The sequence below is a fragment of the Prinia subflava genome, chromosome 3, assembly GCF_021018805.1.
Source record: "Prinia subflava isolate CZ2003 ecotype Zambia chromosome 3, Cam_Psub_1.2, whole genome shotgun sequence".
Classification (NCBI taxonomy): Eukaryota; Metazoa; Chordata; class Aves; order Passeriformes; family Cisticolidae; genus Prinia; species Prinia subflava.
The window spans coordinates 85,613,974-85,638,413 of record NC_086249.1 but is presented as its reverse complement, the minus strand read 5'-3'; the positions used below and the strand labels follow the sequence as shown (position 1 = coordinate 85,638,413).

General features: G+C 35.3%; 1 protein-coding gene across 3 annotated transcripts in view; it reads left to right on the top strand.

Moving 5' to 3' along the window:
- NLGN4X (neuroligin 4 X-linked) overlaps positions 1-23,406 on the top strand; it is a 155,366-nt gene extending 131,960 nt beyond the window's left edge. For all 3 annotated transcript variants that reach the window (XM_063392801.1, XM_063392799.1, XM_063392800.1), the window contains 3 exons: positions 11,084-11,269; positions 13,201-13,990; positions 22,122-23,406. In XM_063392801.1, coding sequence (XP_063248871.1) covers positions 11,084-11,269; positions 13,201-13,990; positions 22,122-22,971 — 1,826 coding nt within the window. In that variant the 3' untranslated portion in view covers positions 22,972-23,406. The remainder of the gene's footprint in view (positions 1-11,083; positions 11,270-13,200; positions 13,991-22,121) is intronic.
- Positions 23,407-24,440: the final 1,034 nt, after the last annotated feature.

Here is a 24,440-nt window from a genome sequence, read left to right as displayed (position 1 = left end):
CATTCTGCTTCAAATTAAAGTATCAACAGTAATTTCTCTTTTGAAAAAAACCTTCCATGTTTACATCTTATTTGAATTTGTCCCAATTTAGATTATGCCCTTTTTTTGTTGTTTTTGAGACTTCTCCTTGCCAAGTAAGTGAGGTTTTTTGATCATAAAGTATTTTTACATTGCAATTAAGTTCTATCTCAATTTTTTTTCAAAACCTCAGCAGACTTGGATTCCAAAATCTAGAGAATAGAATTTCATTATATGTGTTTACCTCAAATGTAGTAGATACTGGTTACCCTCAAGATTAAAGAGACACCTAGAGATCTAACTCAGCTCTCTACACTGACAGTATTTGAAACTGAGATAAATCCTATTGCTTCTTCTATTCTCCTAAGATCCTGCATATTTTTGCTCATCCTTCATTCACACTGTTGCTCTCTTAAAATAAAAACCACAGAATGTATTACAGTGTTCTTCATAGGGCTGAAGTCATGTCTCTTTTCTTACAAACTGCTTCCTCCTTAAATATCCAAAGATATCATCAGTTTGTCACACTGGAATCTTCTTTTCAGTTGCTCCAAAATAAACCCCAACCCCTTTGGGGCTTTTGTAGTCATTGATTTGTAGGTTACTGCCCATTGCTCCTCTCACATTCACATACATTCCAAAGCTATGGCTTCCATTCCATGCTCCTGTATAAATCTGTGCTTTGGCCTGGATAAAGAATTTTTGTATGAAGGAAAAGGAGCAGAATGCTAAGGGTATTTGTAGCTTGCTGCCTGGGTGTTTTATCCCCTTTAGATCAGTCATCTGTAAGACTTATCTGTGATTTTCTATTTGCTTTCATTGATGAAAACATTTTTTTGCAGCATGCCACATTGGAACTGGAAACATACTCTTCTTTATTCTATTATGAATTCTAAAAGTGGTTTTCTCTGTTTCTTGGGTTTCAGTTTCTCTACTCCAGCTTCTTCATTTGCAAAATAAGGATAACTGTATTTTGTTTCTTTCAGAGGCAGGGCACCAATAAAGTACCATGACATGAAGCAAAAACAAAACCAAGCAAAACCAAACAAATGAAAAATAAACAGACAAACACACAAACAAACAAAAAAAGGGAAGAAAAAAACCCAACAACATTGGTAAGAGATAACAGGTGAAAAGAAAGCAGCGGGAGGATGAAAATAATCCTATCAAAGGAATTGCTCTGTAGACCTACAGTCAGCAGAGGCTAGTTTGAATAGAGAGCGTTTATACACAGATTTATGCTTCTGCCACACCTTTTCCATCAGTTCCTTTTATGGAAGAGCAAAGCAGTAGGGATTCATGCACTTGCACTTATTGTAACCTTAATTATCTGAGCAATAACAGAAGAAACACTGACATAGACTTCTGATAATTTAAGATAAAATCCCTTGATATTAATCTGTCAAAAAACCTTATTTTTTTTTACCCAATTTCACACAATCTATTTTGCTTGATATGAAATGAGTCTTAGGTCCTAAAATTTTGTATAAACAGGGTTTTTTTTACATCCAAACAATGAAGTTAGAAAGTTATGAGCCTGGAAGTACAAAGCAACTTAACACTTTCAGATTCCTATCCCTCTGTGTAGCTCAAAAATTCTGTTAAATGGAATGTATGTTACCTGAAATTTAAGAGCCTAGGAGCAATAATAATAGAGCACTAACAGGGAAGTAAAAATTCTCAAATCATCCTATGAAAATGAAGAGCCTTGTATCCACCTATCTTCTCATTTTAATGAAGATTGTGTATATTGAGGTTTATGCTTTTTAGGGGGTATTTTGAACATGTGTGTGGATTTGTGTGTTTGTGCATGTGTATGTTAAATTTTTCAGAACAAGCAAACATTAAGAATATGCTGAATTTCTGTCCAGGAGGTAAGGTATTTTCCTGATTTCTAGTCTTCATTCTCAGACTATGATTGGTATCAAACTACACAGAAAATGTATCTGCCCTGATGTTGTGTCCTTAAAGCTCTTTCTCAGGAGGATACTGATGTGATTAAAAATCTTGGATAAAAATAGAGGAAAAGAAATTAAAAACTGTGAATGGGCTGAATGACCTACTTAGAAACATATTTGGTGACCTGCCATGAAATAGTTAGGGAATGAAAAAGGCACCATAAAAAATTCTGCATCCTGTTGGGAGCCCTGAAATCTTCAGTAAGAATGTTGGTACAAAGACTTGTTGTCACAAACAGACAAATAGTGCTTGTGAGTCATTGCTTTGATTCCAAAGTAGCACGCAAGCAAAATTGTGTCTGTTCATAATGCACCAAATTCAGCAAATGGTGGCAAACAACTCACCAGCTTACATAAAAGAACACGCTATCCAAGCTATGTTAAAAGTTTCTTTAATTTTTAGGTAAAATAGCAATTTCCATTACCTGTTTTACTTCTATTCATGTATTCTGTGTATATTTGCATTTCAAAGCAAAGTCCTCTTTATTTTACAAAGTGTGTGGTTCTAAAACGATCTTTTTAAAAATAGTCTGAAAATAATTTTAAAAAAGATATTCTATAGTAAGCAGTGCTGGAAATCCTTTCTGGAGAGTTTAATTTAGATGTTTGTAGACATGTTGGGATGTTTATTTTGTAGCATTGCCTATTAGTTATTTGTGTTTGTTCAACTCAATTACGATATCTGTGGTCCTTGAGGATTCCTGACTTCATACTTAGGGTCTATTCTACAAAAATAGTGTTTATTAGTAAGGCAGTCAGTGGAGAAAGATAGGCAGCTCTGGAGACCCCAGGAAAGACTGACTTTTCCTTAGTCTTGTTTTTCCTGATTAAGACAAAGCAATCATGCTACAGGAAGCAGACTCTGCTGGGAGCCTCCCCTTAGGAACTGATAGGGCTTGCACTCAGGAGCAGGCAGTGTGAAGAAACAGCCATATCTCATCTTACCTTGATAGTATTCATACAAGATGTAGAAACCTATTTTACAAACTTCGCCCCAAAAGAGATATTCCAATTGAGCATAGAATTTATCTTTCTGGTGAACTCAGAGTCAAAGTCTGTTTGACTTCAAACAGGTTAGAAAAATCATGGGACCATAAGACAAAGAGGCAAAAGGAAGCTGTGTGCATAAATAATTGAAAACTTTCCAAGAAGGGAAAATAATTGGAATGGAGCAAATAATTTTATTTATTTTATTTAGTTTTCTTCTGCATTATTCTGTAAATTCCTAGGGGAAAAAAGACAATAAAGCAAAACTGTGCGACAGCCCAGAAAGTAGATTCTGCAACCATCTCCCATTTAGCAATTTGTTTTTCTTACATTTTCTTTTCTAGCAATACATATCATTTAGTGGGTTGAAACATTTAGCAAAAGACAGATTTATATTTTTCAGTTTGTACTTAATGAACACTAAATACACACACACACGTATGTGCTTGTGTGTTTATATGTGAATAAAAATTCCACTGGAGACCAGTATGTAGATGAAGATAGGGCAAAAATGTATAGTTCAAATTAATAAAAAGAGATTGAATTACAATTTCTGTGTAATAACCATAAGTTATGAAGTTCTGCAAACATATGTAAAATGGTATTTCACATATGTTTGTGTTAATCTATTAATTTTACTTTATGATGATCACTTTAAATAAGAACAAATTTGGAGAAACAGTATTTCTTTAAAATTATAATTTTTAAATAGGAAAATACAGCTTTAGATAATTACATGTGTTGCATAGATTCAAGATGCCTGATGGTTTGCATCATATTTACATCCAAATAAAACCAGACCAGTAAGTAAAGCTAGAAATGTTGATTGCCACAGTTCATTGTCTTCTTTGTGCCAGCAATCTAGTGAATGGGTACAATAATCCATTTAAGAAACAGCTAGTAAAATGCTTTGAATGAAAAAGAAAGACTATAAAATCCTGCTGGAGTTGTAGGCATCTTCAATAAGAATGTTTTGTTGTCACAAGCAATGGTAACAAAAAAGGGCAAAGACGGTTAAACATAATACTAGAATAAAGAATTATTTTCATCTGTGATTGCTTTGTTTGTTCATGTGTATTAGTTATATAAAGTAGCCTTCTGATCTGTATCTAGGCAACACAAAATTGCTCCATTTTAATAGTAAAGTATGAACGTAAATAATCATTTTAACAGGCGCATACTGCAGAAGAAATACATTACTGGTTTACCCTTCTGTAAGAAGTAAAGAGAATTGCATTTTTTGAAGAAAGGGTCAACGATAACTAGATTTACTAAGAACTTTCAACAAAGTACAAGATTAAATATGAAAAAGTCCTTTAATTTCGTCTCTAAGGATATAACTTGAAGAAACTTTTGTACTCGGTCACCCTCACTTTTGCTTTTCTTCATTGGGAGGAAGAATTTCATTCCTATCTAAGCTTTACCTAGACAGATGAGAAACAGTGACTTCTGGGAATCCAAATATGAAAATGAATTCCTAGTGCTTTTTTTCCCCCCTCAGTTCTTTTAATACTTCCCAGCATTGTATTATATTTCTTGTCAGTATTCTTTAGAAGCACGATAGAATGAAACGGAAAAAAAAATATGTTGTGTCTGGTCATTCCTAGATATTCTTTCTTCTGCTGAACATTAATCTAGGGACAGACAACATGCAGCAGAAATAGTTTTAATGTGGTTAATAGGGTTTTTTTGTTAACTCTCAGAGGACTGAGAGTCTTAATTTTAGGATTATGTTCTTGAATACATGATAATAGAGAGAAATATGAAGTATGAAGATACAGAAACCAACCTAAAGAGCTTAGCCAAAACTGCAGAATGTGAATTTCTAGCTCTCGGAACTAGTTTCTAAAGAAATAATTATTTCTATTACATTCACTTGTTGAAAATAACAAATAGAAAATTATTGGGTTTCTAATACTATTTTGAAACATTCAAAACATGAATATTTAGCAGTGTCTAACTTTGGTTTTTCTCCACAAATAACATCTGTTTCATAACCAGAAGAATTCAGGATGAAAACAACAAAGTCCATATACTCAGCATTTACATTTCATAAAATAAGATACATGTGTGCAAATCCAGAAGCAATTTGGGCTTTTCTGTGTATTTAATCCATCTTTTAGAACTGTCTCTCCTAATCTTTTGCTATGTGAAAGAATTTGAAAGCACCCAAATAGTTCTAGGAAATAAATACTTTTGGCTTTATAAACAAATTAAATCAAAGTTTTTCAGACTTCTCAGATACATCTGCTATGAAGAATCATTTCAGAAGATCTATCCTTTCTCAGTGGAGTAACCAAAGTAAAGTCTGGATTCAGTCATATTACCAGTTTATAAAATTCATTCATATTTTCTTCCGCTGCAGATTGTTTTCTTTCTTCAACATTTATGCCTTCTGCTGCTGGGTGACAATTATCATATTCTTACAACTCCTTTGCTAGAATTTGAGCCCTGAAACCTCTTAACTTTGCTTGTTTTATAGAGGATCTCTGTTGCCTTCAAACACTCTGAGGATCATTTGTAGTAGAAATAAGCAAAGACACACAATTTTTAGTAGTGATATATTGAGTGCAGGTGAATCAAGAGTGTTTGCTGCTCTAATGCATGTCAGCTAATGCCAGGAGAGCTGGACTGATTCTGCAGGAAGAAGATTCATGTTGAAAATTGGATAGCATGTTTCATTTTCTTCAAAGAAGGGGTAGTACAAATTAGTGAAGCATGTGAACTGCTGTCACAGCCTTGCTCAGCCCTGACAGACAGCAGCATTTTGTCTGTCCATCCCTCTGACCTACACTGTTCCCAAGTGGGATCTCTGTAATTTCCATTTTTGTTGTAATTTCTTTAAAGAGTAGTAACTGATCACCTCTTCCCTGCTCTTTCAGCACTCTTTGCTGGATTGGAAGATGAGTCCTGTCTGGGACCCTTGTGTGGGTGCCTCCCTTGCACCCCTGGTAGCACATACCAGGAGGAGATGAGGTGGTGCTGGTCACGCCCTTAAAGATTATTCCTATTAAACTTGTCTTGGGAAGAGTGATTACTTAGTGGCTGGTCAGAGCAAGACTGTGACTCAGTGTTTTAATTTGGCTTCTAGAAAAGGTGGTGGTTGGGTTTTTTTCCCCTTCTCTTCTGCCACTATCTATAATAGAAGATTTTCTGAAGATTAATCTTCCTTTACAAAAGTTTGTACGTTTGCCTCTGTGAGTAGGGTCCTCCTACAATCCATATCTCTGTCTGACCAGCCAAATTATTGATAATGTTGTGAATGTTTTCTAGCAACTGATTAAGGACTGAGCTACTTTGCTTATGAAATGTGTTATTTTGAGTACCATGGCAGTGAGCATTGGGAAGATGAGGTGGAGGGTATCCCTGAAAATCATATGTTGGGAATTGTCACTTCATAATTGTGGTCTCAGAAATCACCAAAACTGAATCCGCCCTGGAGAAAAAATTATGAGCTAGAGCATAATTTGAAGATACTTAGAAACCCCCAAAACTGTTTGAAAGACAATTCTATGTTAATTCTTTATTCAAGTATTCTTTATTCAAATTTTCTCACATCATCTGGACATCACTACATGGATATGTAAACATAAACAGTGTAATAACTGAAACCTCACTATTAGCTGGACAAAGTAAGTATATCCTGAGGATCATAAAAAACCCCAAACAAATGAAAAGGAGAATGATGATTCATCACTGTTAACCTTTATAATGATTTAGTGCTATAAAACATAAATTATTAATCAGAGAAGCACAGAAGAAAGCACCAAACCCCAAACCCAAGAATAAATATATTAGTGAGGAAAATCCCACATTACCTGGAACATTAAATTAAACAAATCTAATCAACATTTCCTTTTCTAAATTATGAATGTAATAATTGAAAATCTAATTCCTCCCTCAGGCCCATCAGTAATTCTACTAGGAAGCCGTTATATACCACTTAAGGAAGTTTGTGTGGTGCCTATGAAATGATAACTATTGTACCACAAACTCAGCTACCAACAAGTGATTCATTAAAATGTCCAAAATTTAAATGTTGGTTCTTCCATCTTATTTTTAAGGATAAGTTTTAACTCCCTTGTTATTACAACTTTTAAAATCAAATTATATCCCCAATGACACGAATAATAACATATACAGAGAACAATACTGCCAGATAATAAAAAGTGAACAATGAGTAGGACAGTCTCCCATCAGGACCACATTTCAAAGAATAGCAGTCATTTCCACCTGCTAATTTATTTTAATGGTTATATGGTTGACTATGTATTTTTTTATGTTTCTGATTTATGCATATATATAGTATTATTGAGAATAAGTCTAGCTGAATGCCTTGCAAAATCTTCAATTGACTAAGAACTGCAAAGTCAAATCTGTTAAATCATCAGATTTTGTCCAAAACTGGTACAAAATAGAAATAATATTTCACCTGGTATGATAATGTTATAGGACAAGGCTGATCATGACCTTCCAAATCTATTGAGAGATTTATAAGAAACATATATGCATAATGTGTTAAAACAATCAAGCAACTGCATGTTTTTATTCATTGGAGCATAACATATTATTATTGTCAATAATTTTTTTCTGAATTGAAGAAATGTCTTGGATTACAAACAAAAAAAACCTGTCTAATTTATGACTCCACTTTATCAAAGTCTTTTGGCAAACACCATAGTTATAGATGCTTTGTTTGGAGTTTCTCTAGGGTTGCTTTAACTTAGAATCGTCAAAGTATACTTTAAAATATTCTGATCTCTGTTTAAATGATTGGATCACTGAGGCTATGAAAGCAATAAAAAGGGGAGGGTATATATAGCTGAGAAGACGAAGCAAAACAACCCAGTGAGGTAACTCATTTTGTCTTGCAACAGAAAATGGTGCATGAGAGGGTGAGAATTGTCCAAGGAACAGAAGAGAGACCCTTGCTAAGGATCACTTGTTAAGCACCACGCTTTTTCCCGTGGTCAGTCCTTGCAGTAGTCTGCTATCTGAAATCACATTTCCTTTTCTAACTAGTTCATGATGTCTGGCAACATAGTAGGCATGTAGTTTTTGCTAAATGCTGCAATTTTTGCATTTTCCTAGTTTTTTTTACCCCACCTGGAGTGGGAAACAGTCCCTGGCTTGGGGGTTGGAAGGAAGGGGGAGAGAGAGAGGAAAAGTCACAAAGCACTGGAGGAACATTCACAGTTGAAATTTAGGCTTTCAGCCAGCTATCAAATTGATTTGTTATGCATTAGGCCCATGGGGCCAAAATATGGAGATAAAATGGACTTTTCCTGCAGTGATGTAACATTGGGTATTACTGTGTGCAAAATGTCAAAGGAAAGTTGTGTAATTTTTTTTTAATAATTAAAAAAATGAGAAGATAGGTGATATAAATTGAAAAAATGAAAATGGCTACAAGATTGCAGTTATCTTGGTGGTTTTATTTATCTCTAAGGATGAAGGCGTAGTTCCCAGATCATGATTTACCATCTTTAACATAATGGTGTTTAGGGGGTTTTCTCGACCGCCTTTATTTCTTCATAAATCTGTGTATGTTAAATTTAAGTTCTATGGTTGGGAAAATATGATTTTGATCCTGGCCATGTTCCCACTAGTGCTTTAATTCAGATCAAGATTGTATTTCCACAGAAAACCTCAGTATTGTCATCATTCCTGGCACAGTTTCACATTGCAGAGTTCCTTACCACTTAGGCCCTTTCAGGTGAGCCTCAGCTGGAAGATGTCCTGGGAAATTCCCAGCAATTTCCACTTGTAATCATTTTCTCCTTGACTATTGCTGTCTGGTAATTAAAACTAAAGAATTTTTCTTGAATGCTTTCCTTCATAGAGTTAGAGAAAAATAAAAACTATTATTTCAGGAACTTCAAAGAAACAATTTTTCTCTTCACCAAAGTAATATAGAAAAAAGCCAAAAAATTGTTAGTGTTGTGTATTTCTGGACAAATATTTACTATATTTGCCTGAATTTCTTCAAATAGCTTTGAAGAAATATTTTGATCTGATACTCGGAGTATTAAAGAAAATATATCCTAGTCAAGAAAGGACAGATTTATGAATTCAGTTTGTGTAATGTGGGACTGAATCTTTGCCATGATGATTAGTTTTCAAATTAAGAAAATTTTTTCTCCCAATTTATGAGAATCAGCAGACAACTGAGGGAAAAAAAAAACCCACAAACAAACAAACAAAAAAGGAAAAAAGAAAAAACCACAAACAAACAAAAAAAGAAAGAAACAATCAACAACAACAACAAAACCCACAAAAAAACACAAAAAAACCAAAAAACAAAACCAAAAAGAAATCTGTTCAACTTTAGATATTTATTGACTGCAGTTTTATCTAGTTCACCTTTTAGTACGTTTCGTAAGAATTCAAAATGATGAAGTTCAAACAGCTTTAGTTTGATGCTGCTAGTAGAACTAAAGCAGGTTTAGGCTCTGAATATTAATTACCATCCTGCTTTAAAGGATACAACACTCTCTTTATCCAATGGATGTCATAGTTCTGATTGAAAAAAGCCTTAATTATAGAATATTATAGAATATTGCAGTGAGCTGCAGCAACAAAGCCAGCAAGTGGGTTATTCTTTCTTTGACAGCCTTAAAAAGGTAATAAAGACATGTAAAAATAGAGAAAAACACATCTGTTAAAAAATAAATGGAGACAATTATGGATTAAGAGTTTATTTCTTCTCCCTTTGTATAGAAGAGAAAGAAGAGGTTACTGCCATTCTTAGAGTTGAGCTTGTCATTAGTAGAGACTTGTTTAATGAAAAAGCTTAATCAAATGTTTTTTAGCAATATGGATATGATGCAAAGAGATCTGTTCCCCTTTGCCAAAGCCTAGGAAATGTACTGCAATGTCTTTTTTCCCCCAGGGACTAAAGACTCACCTTCCAGGAGGTCTTGTTACAGCAGGCTCAGGGGGGTTATGATAACAGAGTCTTTCGTTTCAAACAGCACCAGACCACAGATCTCCTGAGTCCTGGGTCCTCCTTCTAGCAAATTTTTCTGAACTGATAATTAGCTGGAAAAACCTGCCAAGAAATGTCCTTGTTTTGTGTTTGACAGCTGTCACTGGTGCCTAAATCAGTAATGTCCGTCTGAAAACTTCCATATACTGTAAGATATTTCTAATAGACCTCTGACTTTGCAGTTGTCTAACAGGGAAAAGTCTGGGGGAGTTAAAGATAGGACTGTGAGTGCATGGCTCAATGTGGTAATTTGGACATAACACAAGGTCTTAACTGGGGATGACACGCAGCACGAATAACTGCTGTGTTTCACCTTAGCTGGTTTAGAACAAACAAAATTAATCTCAGTCCTCATCTTATGGTCATTTTGTTCTCAGTTGCAAGACAAGCAGCAAACATGTCATGCCTTTTTCCTAGAATCTGATAACCACAGTGAAGGAACAAAAAACAGCAGCACAGCTTTTCCTGCAATTTCCAAAGAGAAAGACAAGACCTGATTTGTTCAGATAAAATCTCCCCACCAAAGACTATATTGCCATGGATTTACCTGCTATCTTCCTAATAAATATCCTCTGTGAAACTGAAGTGTAATTTTTTCCCTAGGCTTTTTCATGTTCCTTTTACTATTTACTTCAGCCTTCTTTATCTCTTTCTGAGTACATTTATCCATATCACAAATACAGAAATTTAAAGAGCTATGTAGTTCAGGAAATTTTGGTAAGAAGTATTTAAATTAATGTGATAGGGAACATTGTTCTCAGTCATAGTGGCTGTCTCACATCTTTGCCCAAAAATGATTTCCAAAGATTTTGTACCCTACTCACATCCAGTTATGAAATGTTTAAAATCTTTCTGTATTGTTGCATTGTTACAGAAATATTTCAAAAAGGAAATAGCGATTCTTGATAAATGGGACCACTGAAGTAGGGGAAAACAAACTCAAGCTAAACAGCATACACAATGAATTTCTCTGCTTGCACTGGAGACATTTAGCTAGGACTGTGACCTTTAAAAAGAAGAAAAAAATAAAGCATAGAAGATGAAAAGATAGGAAGATGTGTTGTGAATATGTAGATACCCTGTAGCTAACTCTGTATCTGGTGAACTAAAATTATGGGGTTTTGCCTTATAGGTTTTTTAAGTACTGGGGACCAAGCTGCAAAAGGCAATTATGGATTGCTTGACCAAATCCAAGCTTTACGTTGGATTGAAGAAAATATTGGATCTTTTGGAGGAGACCCGAAGAGAGTTACTATTTTTGGATCTGGGGCAGGAGCTTCCTGTGTCAGTCTCCTGACACTCTCCCACTATTCAGAAGGTAACAATCCTCTAGGCAAAGTACTTTTTTTTTTTTCTTTTCTTTTTATTTTTTTTAAATAATGTTAAAATGTAGTGAAAGTGCCAAAGGAGATATGTTGAATTAGAATTACATGAGGGCTCTCATTTTTGTAAAATACATGCTAGGTAGAATTCTGGATTTGTATTAGTCAACATAAATATATTTATAAGGAAAACTAAATGCTATTACAGCATAAATCTCATGCAACAAATGCCATGGGCAATATACTTTTTCTAGCTTTATCAACAGATTCCACTGGCTCCTCTGTCAAAGAATTTGTCCTAATTAAAATGGAAAAGAGCAATGACCTTTTTGATTTTTTGCACACTCTTGGCTGCACTTCCAACACATATATAGATGCTTTCCTTATTTAGTGAAAACATAACTAAGCCTTATTAAAAACTGTATTTAAATCCCCACAAGTATTGTGTGATCCCACACAGTGTTTTTAAGACTTTGGTAAGTGAGCTGTGGGATTTCTACCCTCAACACCTCATCCTCCAAAGAAACCCAAACCCAAATTCCAAGAATGTACAGCACTAGTACTGAATTATAGATATTCCTGATACAGATATGCCCAAATCTACAAAGACTTGATAAAAGACAACACCAAAATATCTATTGTATTTAATAATCCATGCCATTTCTATCCCATTAACACACAGAAATTTGTAACAGATAAGCAGTAGCCAGAAGTTTTTCAGCAGGGAGGCTGAAAAACACACCTAATTTTGAAATACATTGAGCTATGCCTGACGATTCAGTCTATTGAGAGAAATAAAATTTCAGTGAATAACTGCTGAGCAAGACAAGCCAAAATCAAGCAGATGGAACCAGGAAAAACTTAACTGATCAAATAATTGAAATTTTGTAATGTGTGCATTCAGTAATCATCTTCAAAGGTATATCAACAAAAACCCCATGTGCTTTTGTAACTGTTTCTGTCTTTCACATTTTGAGAACTTGACAGTAGAAACCATTTGGAGAAGACACTCAGGTATTTCAGTTTAAATATAAAATAGGCCATTTTAGTGGTCTTACCAGAAAAAAAAAAACAAAACACATGGGACAGATTCACCAGCAAGCTCCCTTGCCTTTCAGTGCTTTAAACAAAGAAGCTCTTCACACTGGGTTTTCATTTCTCTTTATGTTAGTGTACATAAAACAACCAGAAAGAGCCATTGAATATCATCTTACTCTCTTACAAAACAATTTAAATATATTTTAATTCAACATATAGGCAGGGTTACACACACACAAGATTTAACACATAGGGAGTGCTAACATATACACAAAATAATAATTTTTAAAATTAAATGGTTAACAAATAATGTCAGAGTAGAGAAGATTCATAAGAAATTTGAATCAGTGAAGTTGCTTTTAATGGAGTAGATTTTTTAAGTTAGTATGATGCAAAGCTTTTCTGAAGGAAATGAGAACGTGTAATTTTCATTTGACCTTTAAACTACTGAAAGGCGCATTTATGGGTGTCATTTACATGGCAAAGAGCACATGATTGCTTTTAGCTGCCAGTCCTTCAAACAAATTTTCACAGAACTACAAATGTGGTAAAGCCAGAGGACTTCCATCAAAGACAGAAGGAAACTGCGGTACAGAAATGAGCTTTGTTCTTGAAACAGTAACCTGAAATCTTCGTGCTTTATGTGTGTGAGCATCAAGAACATGAGAGATTTTAATTAGCAGCCTATTCTACATAGCATAAAAAGGGAGCAGTGAGTAGAATCTATGGAAATGGATTTGAATTTGGATTTGAATTGTATGCACCCTTTAGGGATTCTATAATCAAAGCTTTGTTTCCTTACTAAGAAATACTTTTCATTTATATATATATATATATATTTAAAAAACCCATCTAATTGGATCTGTATTTAAACAATTTGCACCTGCAGGTTTGTTCCAAAAGGCAATCATACAGAGTGGAACAGCCCTGTCCAGCTGGGCAGTGAACTATCAGCCTGCCAAGTACACTCGGATATTGGCAGATAAAGTGGGCTGCGACATGCTGGATACCACTGATTTGGTTGAATGTCTGCGGAATAAGAATTACAAAGAACTCATTCAACAGACTATCACTCCAGCCACGTACCACATTGCCTTTGGGCCTGTGATAGATGGAGACGTGATTCCAGATGACCCTCAGATTCTAATGGAACAAGGGGAATTCCTTAACTATGATATAATGCTGGGTGTGAATCAAGGGGAAGGTTTAAAATTTGTGGATGGCATTGTAGACAATGAAGATGGTGTTTCTCCCAACGATTTTGACTTTTCTGTCTCCAATTTTGTGGACAATCTATACGGTTATCCAGAAGGGAAGGACACACTGCGAGAGACCATTAAATTCATGTACACTGACTGGGCAGACAAAGAAAACCCCGAAACAAGACGGAAGACCCTGGTTGCTCTTTTTACAGACCACCAGTGGGTTGCTCCAGCTGTTGCCACGGCTGACCTGCATGCCCAGTATGGATCTCCAACATATTTCTATGCATTTTATCACCATTGCCAAAGTGAAATGAAACCCAGCTGGGCTGATTCAGCTCATGGCGATGAAGTCCCTTATGTGTTTGGGATTCCTATGATTGGTCCCACAGAACTGTTCAACTGCAACTTTTCCAAGAATGATGTCATGCTCAGTGCAGTGGTTATGACATACTGGACTAACTTTGCCAAAACTGGGTAAGTCTGACCCCTAGCATTCATTTTGTTGATAGCATACTTCTAAAATAGTCAGTATCCCATTCCAGTGGCCTCAAAATCTGATTTTGAAGTAGTAGTATAGAAATATTTGTGTTAAGATAGGAGGTAAATGAGGCTTATTCATATTTAATAGAGTCTTAATTAGTATGTTCCCTCAAACTATTTTTTTTTCAGTAGCTCAATGACAATAATAACACACTGTATTTTTGGTTCAAAAAATAGGACAATTACTAAGACAAAAAACATGTCTCAGAGAAAAGGTGGTTCACTAAGATACTGAAAAATCAGACGCAACAAGTCTGCTACTTGAAGAAGGAACTGTCAGGGAGATAGCACTTATCCACTACAAAAGAAAGGAAGTTCTTGTTTTTCAGTGACCTTCACAGGGATGAGGACTCAGGGAGAAATTAGAACAGAAAGGCAGACACTGGAAAATTTTTTCCCTCTGAGGGCTATAATGGCAATAATAAGTACTTGACTGGAATGAAGAAGAGACTCAGATATAAATTTTTCTTTGAGAAGGTTAAAAAATTAAATTAATTCTGCTTATGGAACAAAATAAAGACATCAATATTTTGCTGAAATAGAGTTGTAAACATCAAGGAAACAACCCTAAAAACAGCTTAATCTTTGAGCAATATTAATAAATTCTGCTCTTTTCCTACAACATTCCTTTAAAGAGTATTGCAGTGTTTTACTCCAGCGGCAAGGGCTTTTTTTGTTAACCTTGAGTCCTCAGTACTGAATTAAAACAAAGATACTTGTGGCACAAAGGGGCTGTAAATCTTTCCACTGAATGTTTCATGGCAGGATTGGGCTCTGGGAACTGCAGCTTTACTGCACTGCAGTGAACGGTGTGCAGCTATATAAGAAAAACTCAGATGCCTAGTGTGAAACATTCAGAGGCTTTAGCAGCCCTTGCAGCCTTCCATGAATCTAAATGCTGTTCAGGGGAGAGAGATTTTGCAGTCTTAACGAGAACCTCAAGCATAAATTGAGAAAAAAACAATCAAATGCTGCAGGTCAATTTACAAGGAAAAAAATTCTTTTGTTGCACTGCAACAGGTTGTTGCACTGGGATGAATGGGTACAGAAGCATGCAGAAACCATGGAATTCAGCAACAAAAGTGAATGAACTGTGTAATATTTAGGTGTATTTGGCATCAAGAAGTAACCAGTACTGGGATGAGCAACTTCCTGATGAAATCTTGGTTTATGGACAGACAAAGCTGCATGATGGCTGTACCACATGCCCAGAGGTGATGACACCATCAGTTTGTGTTTATTTTGGTAGATGAAATGCCACATATACATAGAGGACTTCAGGTCCTTACAAGTATACCTCGTTGGAATAATTATGGAGATGCAAGATCTCCATGGTCCCACTATTGTTTACAATTATTTTATGACTATTCCCTGTCAATTAAGAATTTGTGTTTAAGCAATTTTTGAGGCTGAAAGGAGCTTCTCACAGTCCCAGCTGCCAACATTACTCATAATTTCAAGCATTTTCCAGCTGTTGCTTCTTGAAAACTAATTTCAGCAGGCTGTACCCAGTTCTCTGGTTATAAAGCCATTGTCATACTATACCTAAAGGAAAAACAGGTGCTTTGGGAGAGGCATTAGTCATTTCTGAAACTTTCCCATTGCTGATGAGACAGGAAAGGGATATATATTCTATTATACACTCACACTCTTACAGGCAGTCTCAAAGTTGTGTCATTACAAATGACCTCTAGCTGTAAAATTTCAGTTTGCAAAGGAAAGGAAAAGAACAACACAATATATATTACCTTGATGGGGTCTTTTCTTTGTTTGTGTGAACAATGATTAATTGTTCTGAATAGTACAAGAGAATACTTGGAGGCAAATAATATTTTATGATTATATTTGTTCTGCACTTCTGGTTCCTCAAACAGAAAGGCAAAGGTTGTAGCATCTAAAGCCTAGAGCAATGGGATCTCTGGGGTAACTGTTCTCCACTCTGCTCATTCACTTACAATCTGGAATCTCTGTACCCACTCAGGTCCTTCAGCTCTCAAGATGAGTGATATAGTTCAAGACTGCATTGCTGGAGGTTCTGCTTTGTTTTTTTTTTTTCCCTCTCTATTTTTTATTGATCATTTCCCATGCTTATTATGAAAGAACTTTTCTTGCTTTGTGTTTGTACCCATGGCAACACATAAAAAATCTTTTAACTGAAAGATTTTATTATTTTGCATTTCCCTGTAGGTAAGCTTTGAACATTAAAACTGCAGATATATTTATTTATTTTTAATGCGTTTGAGACTTTTCCAATCTTTATCACTCTCCCACAGAGGCTGCATCCAGGTACTTATTGTATAATTATGGCTCAGATGGTGCCTCACTCAGATGGTTTTTGCTAGGCTTTTAACGAGAGGCCATCCGTTGCTAAAGAGGACACAATGTTTAGTGGGCCTACTGCCAAGGCTGGGTTTGGAGGGCAGGTCAGTATTGTAAAATCAGTAGGTGAAAGACACAAGACAGGGCACACTGCTTTTATTGTGTTTAATGTGGAAGTCGGTTACTGAAGTTAGCAAATAGGAGGTGACAATTAAAGTGTTTAATGGCAAAGAGCTTGTGCTTGAAATGAATACCTGGAAGCTGCATTTTGCTAATTCCCCATTCTCTGCCTAGCTATGACTCCTTTTTTGGGGATGATGAGGATGATGATTAAGAGTTATTCATTTGGCTTTTTCAAAACTATATTTCCAACATGCCTTAGAAACAGGAAAACAATTTATTACAGAGTAAGTTTGAGATGCTACATTTGACATACAAAAATTACATGAAAATACAGTTTTGAATTCCTCAGTGCACAGAATTATATGTGAAAGCTTCATTAAGAGGTGCACTTGGAGCTTCAGTCTGCTGCCAGTAGTGCTATCCTAACTGTAATGGTAATTTTATATGCCAAATGTTCTGTTTGTTATGGTCATGTTACCTCCTTTGCAGACACATCAGCAGGGGAAGGGTGAACAACACGAGGGGATGTGTGCCAGTCCTTCACAGATACTCTGCCAGCTATGCTCTTGTGAAGAAGGGTTTGAAATACCACACAGTAGATACAAAGCCATGCTCTCATTAGAGGCATCTATTAGGTTTCTAAAAATTGCCCTGTTTTTGAGGAATTACAGTACTCTGCTTTTGCTCCTGTTCATCCAGCTCTACTATGTTGGTATTGGGAAAGATAAAGGTCTACAGGATATATATATCCTTGTTTTCTTTGTATTTCAGATAAATACTCCCGAAATATTTTGCATTGATTCTGAAGAACAAACCTGAGTTATTAAGAATGTCTGTGTTTTGTATGCCGTTTGGTACTCTAATAGAAGATATGATTAAACTTGCAATTATTAAAGTGCAGTTTCAAATCAATTCTCAGTGAACTTTTTTATGAGGCTGTTGCATTTTTTTTATGTTTTTGTCTGAAGAAATAACTGTCTCCAATGGCAAATTTGTGTTAGTCAAACAAAAGTGTACTCATGGTTTGTGTTCCTTAGTTCTTATAAGGAGTCCTTAGCTGTTAGTCCTTAGCTGACAGGGAGCATTTACCAACATGGGACCCGGTGATAATTGAGAAAAGGAGGTAAGGGAAAATATGCCCATGTACCAGTCCTTCAAGAAGGAATGGCTGTGCCACGATAATTATTGTGACAGCAAGAAAAGAATCAACAGAAAAATGAAGAAAAGCCAGTTTTTGTCTCTCATCCATTTTTTTTATCATACAGAGAAAAGACTACTACTAAAAGAAAATTAAGTATCTAGGGCCCTTTCAAATGGTTGGAGACAGAGATTATGTAACTGTGAAGATATTTTGCTCTCCAGTGAAGATAGAGAAGGACAAAAAAATAAAAATATTTCAAATACATTAATGTAACAGTTCCATTGTTCTAGGTGATAGTCAATGCTGTGTCAGAACTATTAAAACACAAATGGTGTTTCATCATCTTATAAGGGATTTGGGATATTAGAAAAATTCTTAATTCACCATTCTCCCCATGAAAATATAATCAGGTATGAAATACCCAGTTCCATCGTTTACCCTCCAGATCAGCTACTAATCTACCTTGTGAACAGGAATGTGTGTTGCTCTTCAGTTAACATCCATTGCAGGCATATTTAGTTTATATCACCTGAGAAAAAATTGGTGTTTTGATTTTACATCTCTAGCTCATGAGGTGTGAATTGAATGACAATATGCAAAAACATCTTAAGTTGTTCAAAATTAGAGCAGACTGAAAGTGGGAGGAAAAAAGTGTCAGTTGAAATGGGATTACTCTGCACATTAACAAAAATACACCTTAGAGAAGACATGGTCTTCTCTCAAAGAGAAAAAAGTTCAGACATTGCATGATGGGGACATTTTTTGAAGGATAAGCTGCTGGAATTCTAAAGGTGGTAAAAATAAGTAATGAGAGAGCAAAATAAATAACAATAATCATCAATCTTGTTATAGTAGTTGGATGAAAAAAAGAAAAAACCTCCCTACCAACTGGCAAATTGGGAAACAAGAAATCTCCTCCCTATGAGAGCCAATCCTGTAAGAAGTACAGAACTGGAAATATATTGTTCAGATTATATTGTTACCATCATGATTGCAGTGGATTTTTAAAGGAAGGTTTCCTGGCAGCCTTTGTTATGAAATCACACACTTGAGCCTCAAGAACATCTAGAAACATAAAGGAATTGTGAGAGTTTTTAAAAGGCAAGGGAAAAATTGAAATTAAAGTAATAGATCAAGAATTTTGTTGAACAGATTATTTGATAGGAGAAATTATTGTCTATACATCTATGTTTCATGCCTACCCATAAAACTGGAAAATAGTTCATAGTAGGATAAACTGCCCAACTACTCCAAGAAAATAACAACTCATAAGCTGTAACTTCATTAATTCTCTGCAGTGTACATAGCAGGATGGCTCTTGTTTATAGCTACTGAATATTTTTGGCAAATGATCATTAGTCTATAAAACCAAGATCTAAGGTATAATATTAGATCCTTTATTTAGGAATGGATTTATTCTCATTTCTTATCAAAACCCCTCAAAATAATTTAGGTATGTATCTTCCAAATTCAGAGAGACTATTCAGACCATTTTTTCATTTTTTTAAGTGATCAACTGTAGAGTTGATGTCAATGGCAGAGCTCTGCTATTCCCAGCAAAGAAATGTTTTGTTTGTAGGGATGGTTGATTTTTTTCTATTTCTTGTTTCAATGGACAACTTCATGCCCACACAGAGCCATGTAAACAAATATTCAAATACAAGCCCAGACTCATGTAATGTTATTTTCTCTCTTGTGTTTGGAGGAGGCGGCAGCATAATTGGCTGCTCCCAATAAATATAGTTAAAAATGACAGATGGAAGTAGAGGATGGAAGAGAGGGAAAAGGAAGCTGATATTTACTTGTTTTGTAGGCTTTTTGTAGAGGAAGGGAATCACAAGATACAAAATGGGTAAGATTGGAAGGGACCACAGTGAGAATGCTAATTAAAAAAAAAAATTTGCTAAAATAATCATCTGCTATGATAATAACAATCATTTATATAGGACCACTAAAAATTTTAAAAGTGCATGTCCAACTTGTCTGCTTTTTAAAATGAGTGCTCAGTTTCTTCATGTCCTATACTGTGTAGCAGCTGCAACTTATTTACAAGAGCTGACTTAAGGAATCAGTTCTCTCTAGGACCATTCCCAGAGTCTTCTGAGATATGAATCAGAACAGCAAGGGGGATGACACAAGTTTTTGTGCCTGAACTCTTGCAGTATTTTGAGTTTCTAAGAAGAAAAATCTTTTGCATTTTGATAACCTTGTTAATTTTTATTTTTCTTAAGAATTTATGAACCCCCAAGTTCTTTCAAAATAGATATATTGAATTGGGCCAATATATTTGTGTTTAGATTTTCCGGATCTTTCAGTCTGTTCTTTATTAACAAAAGAAGTAGCTTTATTTCTTTCTTCACTGCATGTTAGAATCCCTCAAAGTAGCAGCATACATCTATTTCTGTACTGCTTGGAAGGGAATATTACTTCTTTAGTTTGAACTGGGATGAATAATTATGAATACATTATCTTTCTTTTCTGAACTAACACAATTTGGCTAACTGTTAAAAGATGGAGAGAAAGAGAGAGAGAGAAAGAGAGAAAGAGAGAAAGAGAGAGAGAAAGAAAGAGAGAAAGAGAGAGAAAGAAAGAGAGAAAGAGAGAGAAAGAAAGAAAGAAAGAAAGAAAGAAAGAAAGAAAGAAAGAAAGAAAGAAAGAAAGAAAGAAAGAAAGAAAGAAAGAAAGAAAGAAAGAAAGAAAGAAAGAAAGAAAGAAAGAAAGAAAGAAAGAAAGAAAGAAAGAAAGAAAGAAAGAAAGAAAGAAAGAAAGAAGGAAAGAAGGAAAGAAAGAAAGAAAGAGAAGGAAATGGTAGCAGTTTCAGAACCCCTAGTTTGTATTTTTTATATCTTATTGAAATGGGAAGGATTAGATATGTTTCAAATATATTAAAAAAAAAAAAAAAAAAAAAAAAAAAAAAAAAATCAGCACACTAAACCACCCCAAAAAACCCAGACACTAAAACCACAAGAATAAATAAGCCAAAATACCAAAATTATATAGAAAAATATTATTTTCTCTCAAAAAAGGTAAGATGCATTCTTTCATGTAAAAAAAAAAAAGAATATAGGAATCATAAGGTTATTAAAGTCAAATTACTTGTCTCATTTAAGGACTAAGAAATAGCTCTTTGTGTACAGCAAAGGAATGCTAAAGTAGGCTATTAGATTCAAGGGCTTTTGAAAATGGAAAAAAAAAAAATTTAAAATATGTAGAGATGGGGTTTGGTATTCCCAGAATATACATAGCTGCATATTGGAAGAAAAGGAAAATATTAGAATTGTTTTCACAGGAAATAAACCAATGCATATGAAGGAATAAAAAGGAGAATGGAAAGTTCTGGGTAATGAACGGGAAATAAATAATGTACTCTCAGTATAATGTATCACAAAGTCACAGAAAGTACTCATTGCTAGAAAAGATGATTCATATTACTGTGCAACTTACTATTAAACTTAGTAATTTTACTTTCTGTATTCTTCATGCAATTTATTTTAATTTTACTGAAATTATAAGGATATGCGTATATTAACCATATCTTAATGCTCTTTGTGGCATTGTTTTCTTCTTTATTCTGAACATGTAAAAAATAATTCGGCTTACCAATTTTGAAATTATCTTTGACTTGTGTACTACTCTTATCTCTACTACAACTTAAATAGTATAAAACTGATTTGTCTCAGCTAAAATATTTCTCACCTTGGTTTGGGCCCCAAACACGGTACATTGTAGCAATGATCACATGGAAGATTCAAATGGTCAGCTGCTAGTGGAAATGGTGGAAACATTTGTGACACAAAGGTAGTTCAAAGGTATTTTTTTTCCCCAAGTAGAAATTTAAATGCAGAAGACCTCATAGCTCAACAAAGGAAAACAATCAGAAATGGTTCCCAAGTACATGCGTTAGCCCTGCTACTTCAGGTTTTGAAGAGGTTTTTTTCCTTGTAATAGACAGAGCCAGTATAATTTTGTGTGTTCCCAAGGACTTCCAATATTGCCATAGAGCTTAGATGCCCATATTTACTACTTATAGTAGTGGAAGTAGTGGTACCTTAAATGAGAAAGTTAGTGTCAAACCTGGAGAAGGGTTGAACCTACACATTTACTATGGGCAGAAGTACTTAGTACTTCTCTAAGATGGGATGTCTCTAAGACATACTCCTTGGAAAATTATACTGAATCATAGAACTTCAGATGACCTCCTGGGAACTAAAACACTATCATTTCTGCATTTTCATGTAAAAAAATATTGTAGTATCTGAGATGCTCTGTACAGTAAGTAATTTTCTTTTGATTATTTATTAATAGCTGTTCTTCAGTTAGAGATGGCTTTTAGCTTTTGCTTTAGGTTACTGTAAGTACTGGGTAAACTATCAACTGTAAGATTGAGAGGGTTTGGTGTTTGCTTTTGTTTTGTTTTGTGTTTTTGTGGGAAGGTTAGTGACTGTAATATTGTCTGTTTTCTTTTTTTTTTTTTTTTTTTAGAGATCCAAATCAGCCTGTTCCTCAGGACACAAAGTTCATCCACACAAAACCCAACCGCTTTGAAGAAGTGGCCTGGTCCAAATACAATCCTAAAGACCAACTTTATTTACATATTGGCCTGAAACCCCGAGTTCGGGATCACTACCGAGCAACAAAAGTGGCTTTCTGGTTGGAGCTGGTACCGCACCTTCACAACCTGAATGAAATATTTCAGTATGTTTCCACAACAACTAAAGTCCCCCCTCCTGACATGACCTCATTTCCGTATGTGACCCGACGTTCTCCTGGTAAATTATGGCCAGCCACCAAACGCCCAGCAATGACACCTGCCAACAATCCCAAACATTCAAAAGACACCCACAAAACAGCTCCGGAGGATACGACAGTTCTGATAGAGAACAAGAGGGATTACTCCACAGAGCTGAGTGTCACCATTGCTGTGGGGGCCTCCTTGCTGTTCCTCAATATTTTAGCTTTTGCCGCATTGTACTACAAGAAGGACAAGCGGCGTCACGAGACCCACAGGCGGCCCAGCCCGCAGAGGAACACCACCAATGACATAGCACACATACAGAATGAAGAGATCATGTCCTTGCAGATGAAGCAGCTGGAACATGACCACGAGTGTGAATCGCTGCAGGCCCACGACACACTGAGACTCACCTGTCCACCTGACTACACGCTCACCTTGAGAAGGTCCCCAGATGACATCCCGCTAATGACACCCAACACCATAACCATGATTCCAAATACATTAACAGGAATGCAGCCTTTGCATACTTTCAACACCTTCAGTGGAGGACAAAACAGTACAAATTTGCCCCATGGACATTCGACCACTAGGGTATAGCTCAGCCCTTCCCCATCTACCCTCACAAGCCACTTGGAAGAAAGAAAAAAAGAAAAAAAAAAAAAAAAAAGAAAAAAAAAAGAAGAGGAAAAAGTTATATACCGTCCATTGAACACCTTGTCAAAATCTAAAGTAAAAATAAGTAAAAGAGAAGGACAGTCATTATTTTCTTACTGATCCTTCCCACAGAAACTCACAGATGTTAAAGATCAACCACAAACCCTGTGAAATGTGAAAAGTGTACATTGCTGTTACGATACTGCTTTAAGATCTCAGCCACTTTGATTGAAAGTTGAGGCCAGAAGAAGTAATTTAAAATGGTGTTTTAAGTGTAACAAGAAAAGCAGAGTCTTCTGGAATGCAGAGCCAGTGACTGTACAGGTGTTTTGTTTTGGGTTTTTTTTTTTTTTTTAATAAATAAAATTATAAAAAAGATTCTTTATGTGCCATACCATGAATGGCCGTTGATAAAACAAAGACATCACCATGGGCTTTTACCCAGCATATGAAGCTGTAATTCAGATGGGGAAAATAGAATTTTATTATTAAAAACAAAAATGAAAAAAAAAAAAAAGAGGAGGACTGACTATGCAGTAAAATACGTATAGTTCTGTGCAAAGAGATGACTTGCCAGCCTGAACTATATTTAAAGAAACTTTGTAAAAATGTACATAGCTGTGAGTTTAAAAACAAACAAAAGAAGAAGCAGCTTTTATTGATGTTTTCAGTTTGAAAAGAGCTTTTAGAAAGATTGTGCATTCGATTGTGACCTATGTGTATATACATTAGTCATATGACCTCTGTTTCCTCCAAGACCAAAGGAGGAATTTCTTCTTAATTACTAGTGGTTAACAAAAACCATGAGTTTTTTCTAACATGTTTCATTTATATGAGGCCATGGTGTCATGCAGAGGATACAGTTGTCTGTGTGACCTGCGTATTTTCTCTTACAGGTTACACTAGTGCATGTTAAAGTATTCATAGGCGATTATTGTTGTTCTTTTCTGAGACATTTTTTCTATAATTTAATTTTGTGTTAGCCTTTGTTAAATTCCAACACAGCAATGGATTGGAAAACAAAGAGAAAATATACAAAAGAAAAGTATTACTATTTTAAGCTTGTTGAACTGAACCAAGAAACATCCAAAAATATATATTTGGAGTCCAGTTTGTAGTTCTTGGTTATTGTGATCCATTAGGAAGAGTTTTGTGCCCTGACAAAAGCGACAAAAGCCTGTGTTTTGGTCAGCCTTCTTCAAGGAAAACTAGCTCTATACTCACCAGCAGTTGCAGTGGAATCTCAGCTGAGAAAGCACTTCCTCAGCATTGCTAAACAAAATAAAACTACAATTTGAAAGTTGGGAAATGCAGGGTTGGTTGGCTGGCTGTTTTTCAAACTGTTCAGAATGATGAGTGTGTAAAGAACTTCTCAGCCCAGTAGCTTGTTTTGTGCTTGAGAGTGTACCTGT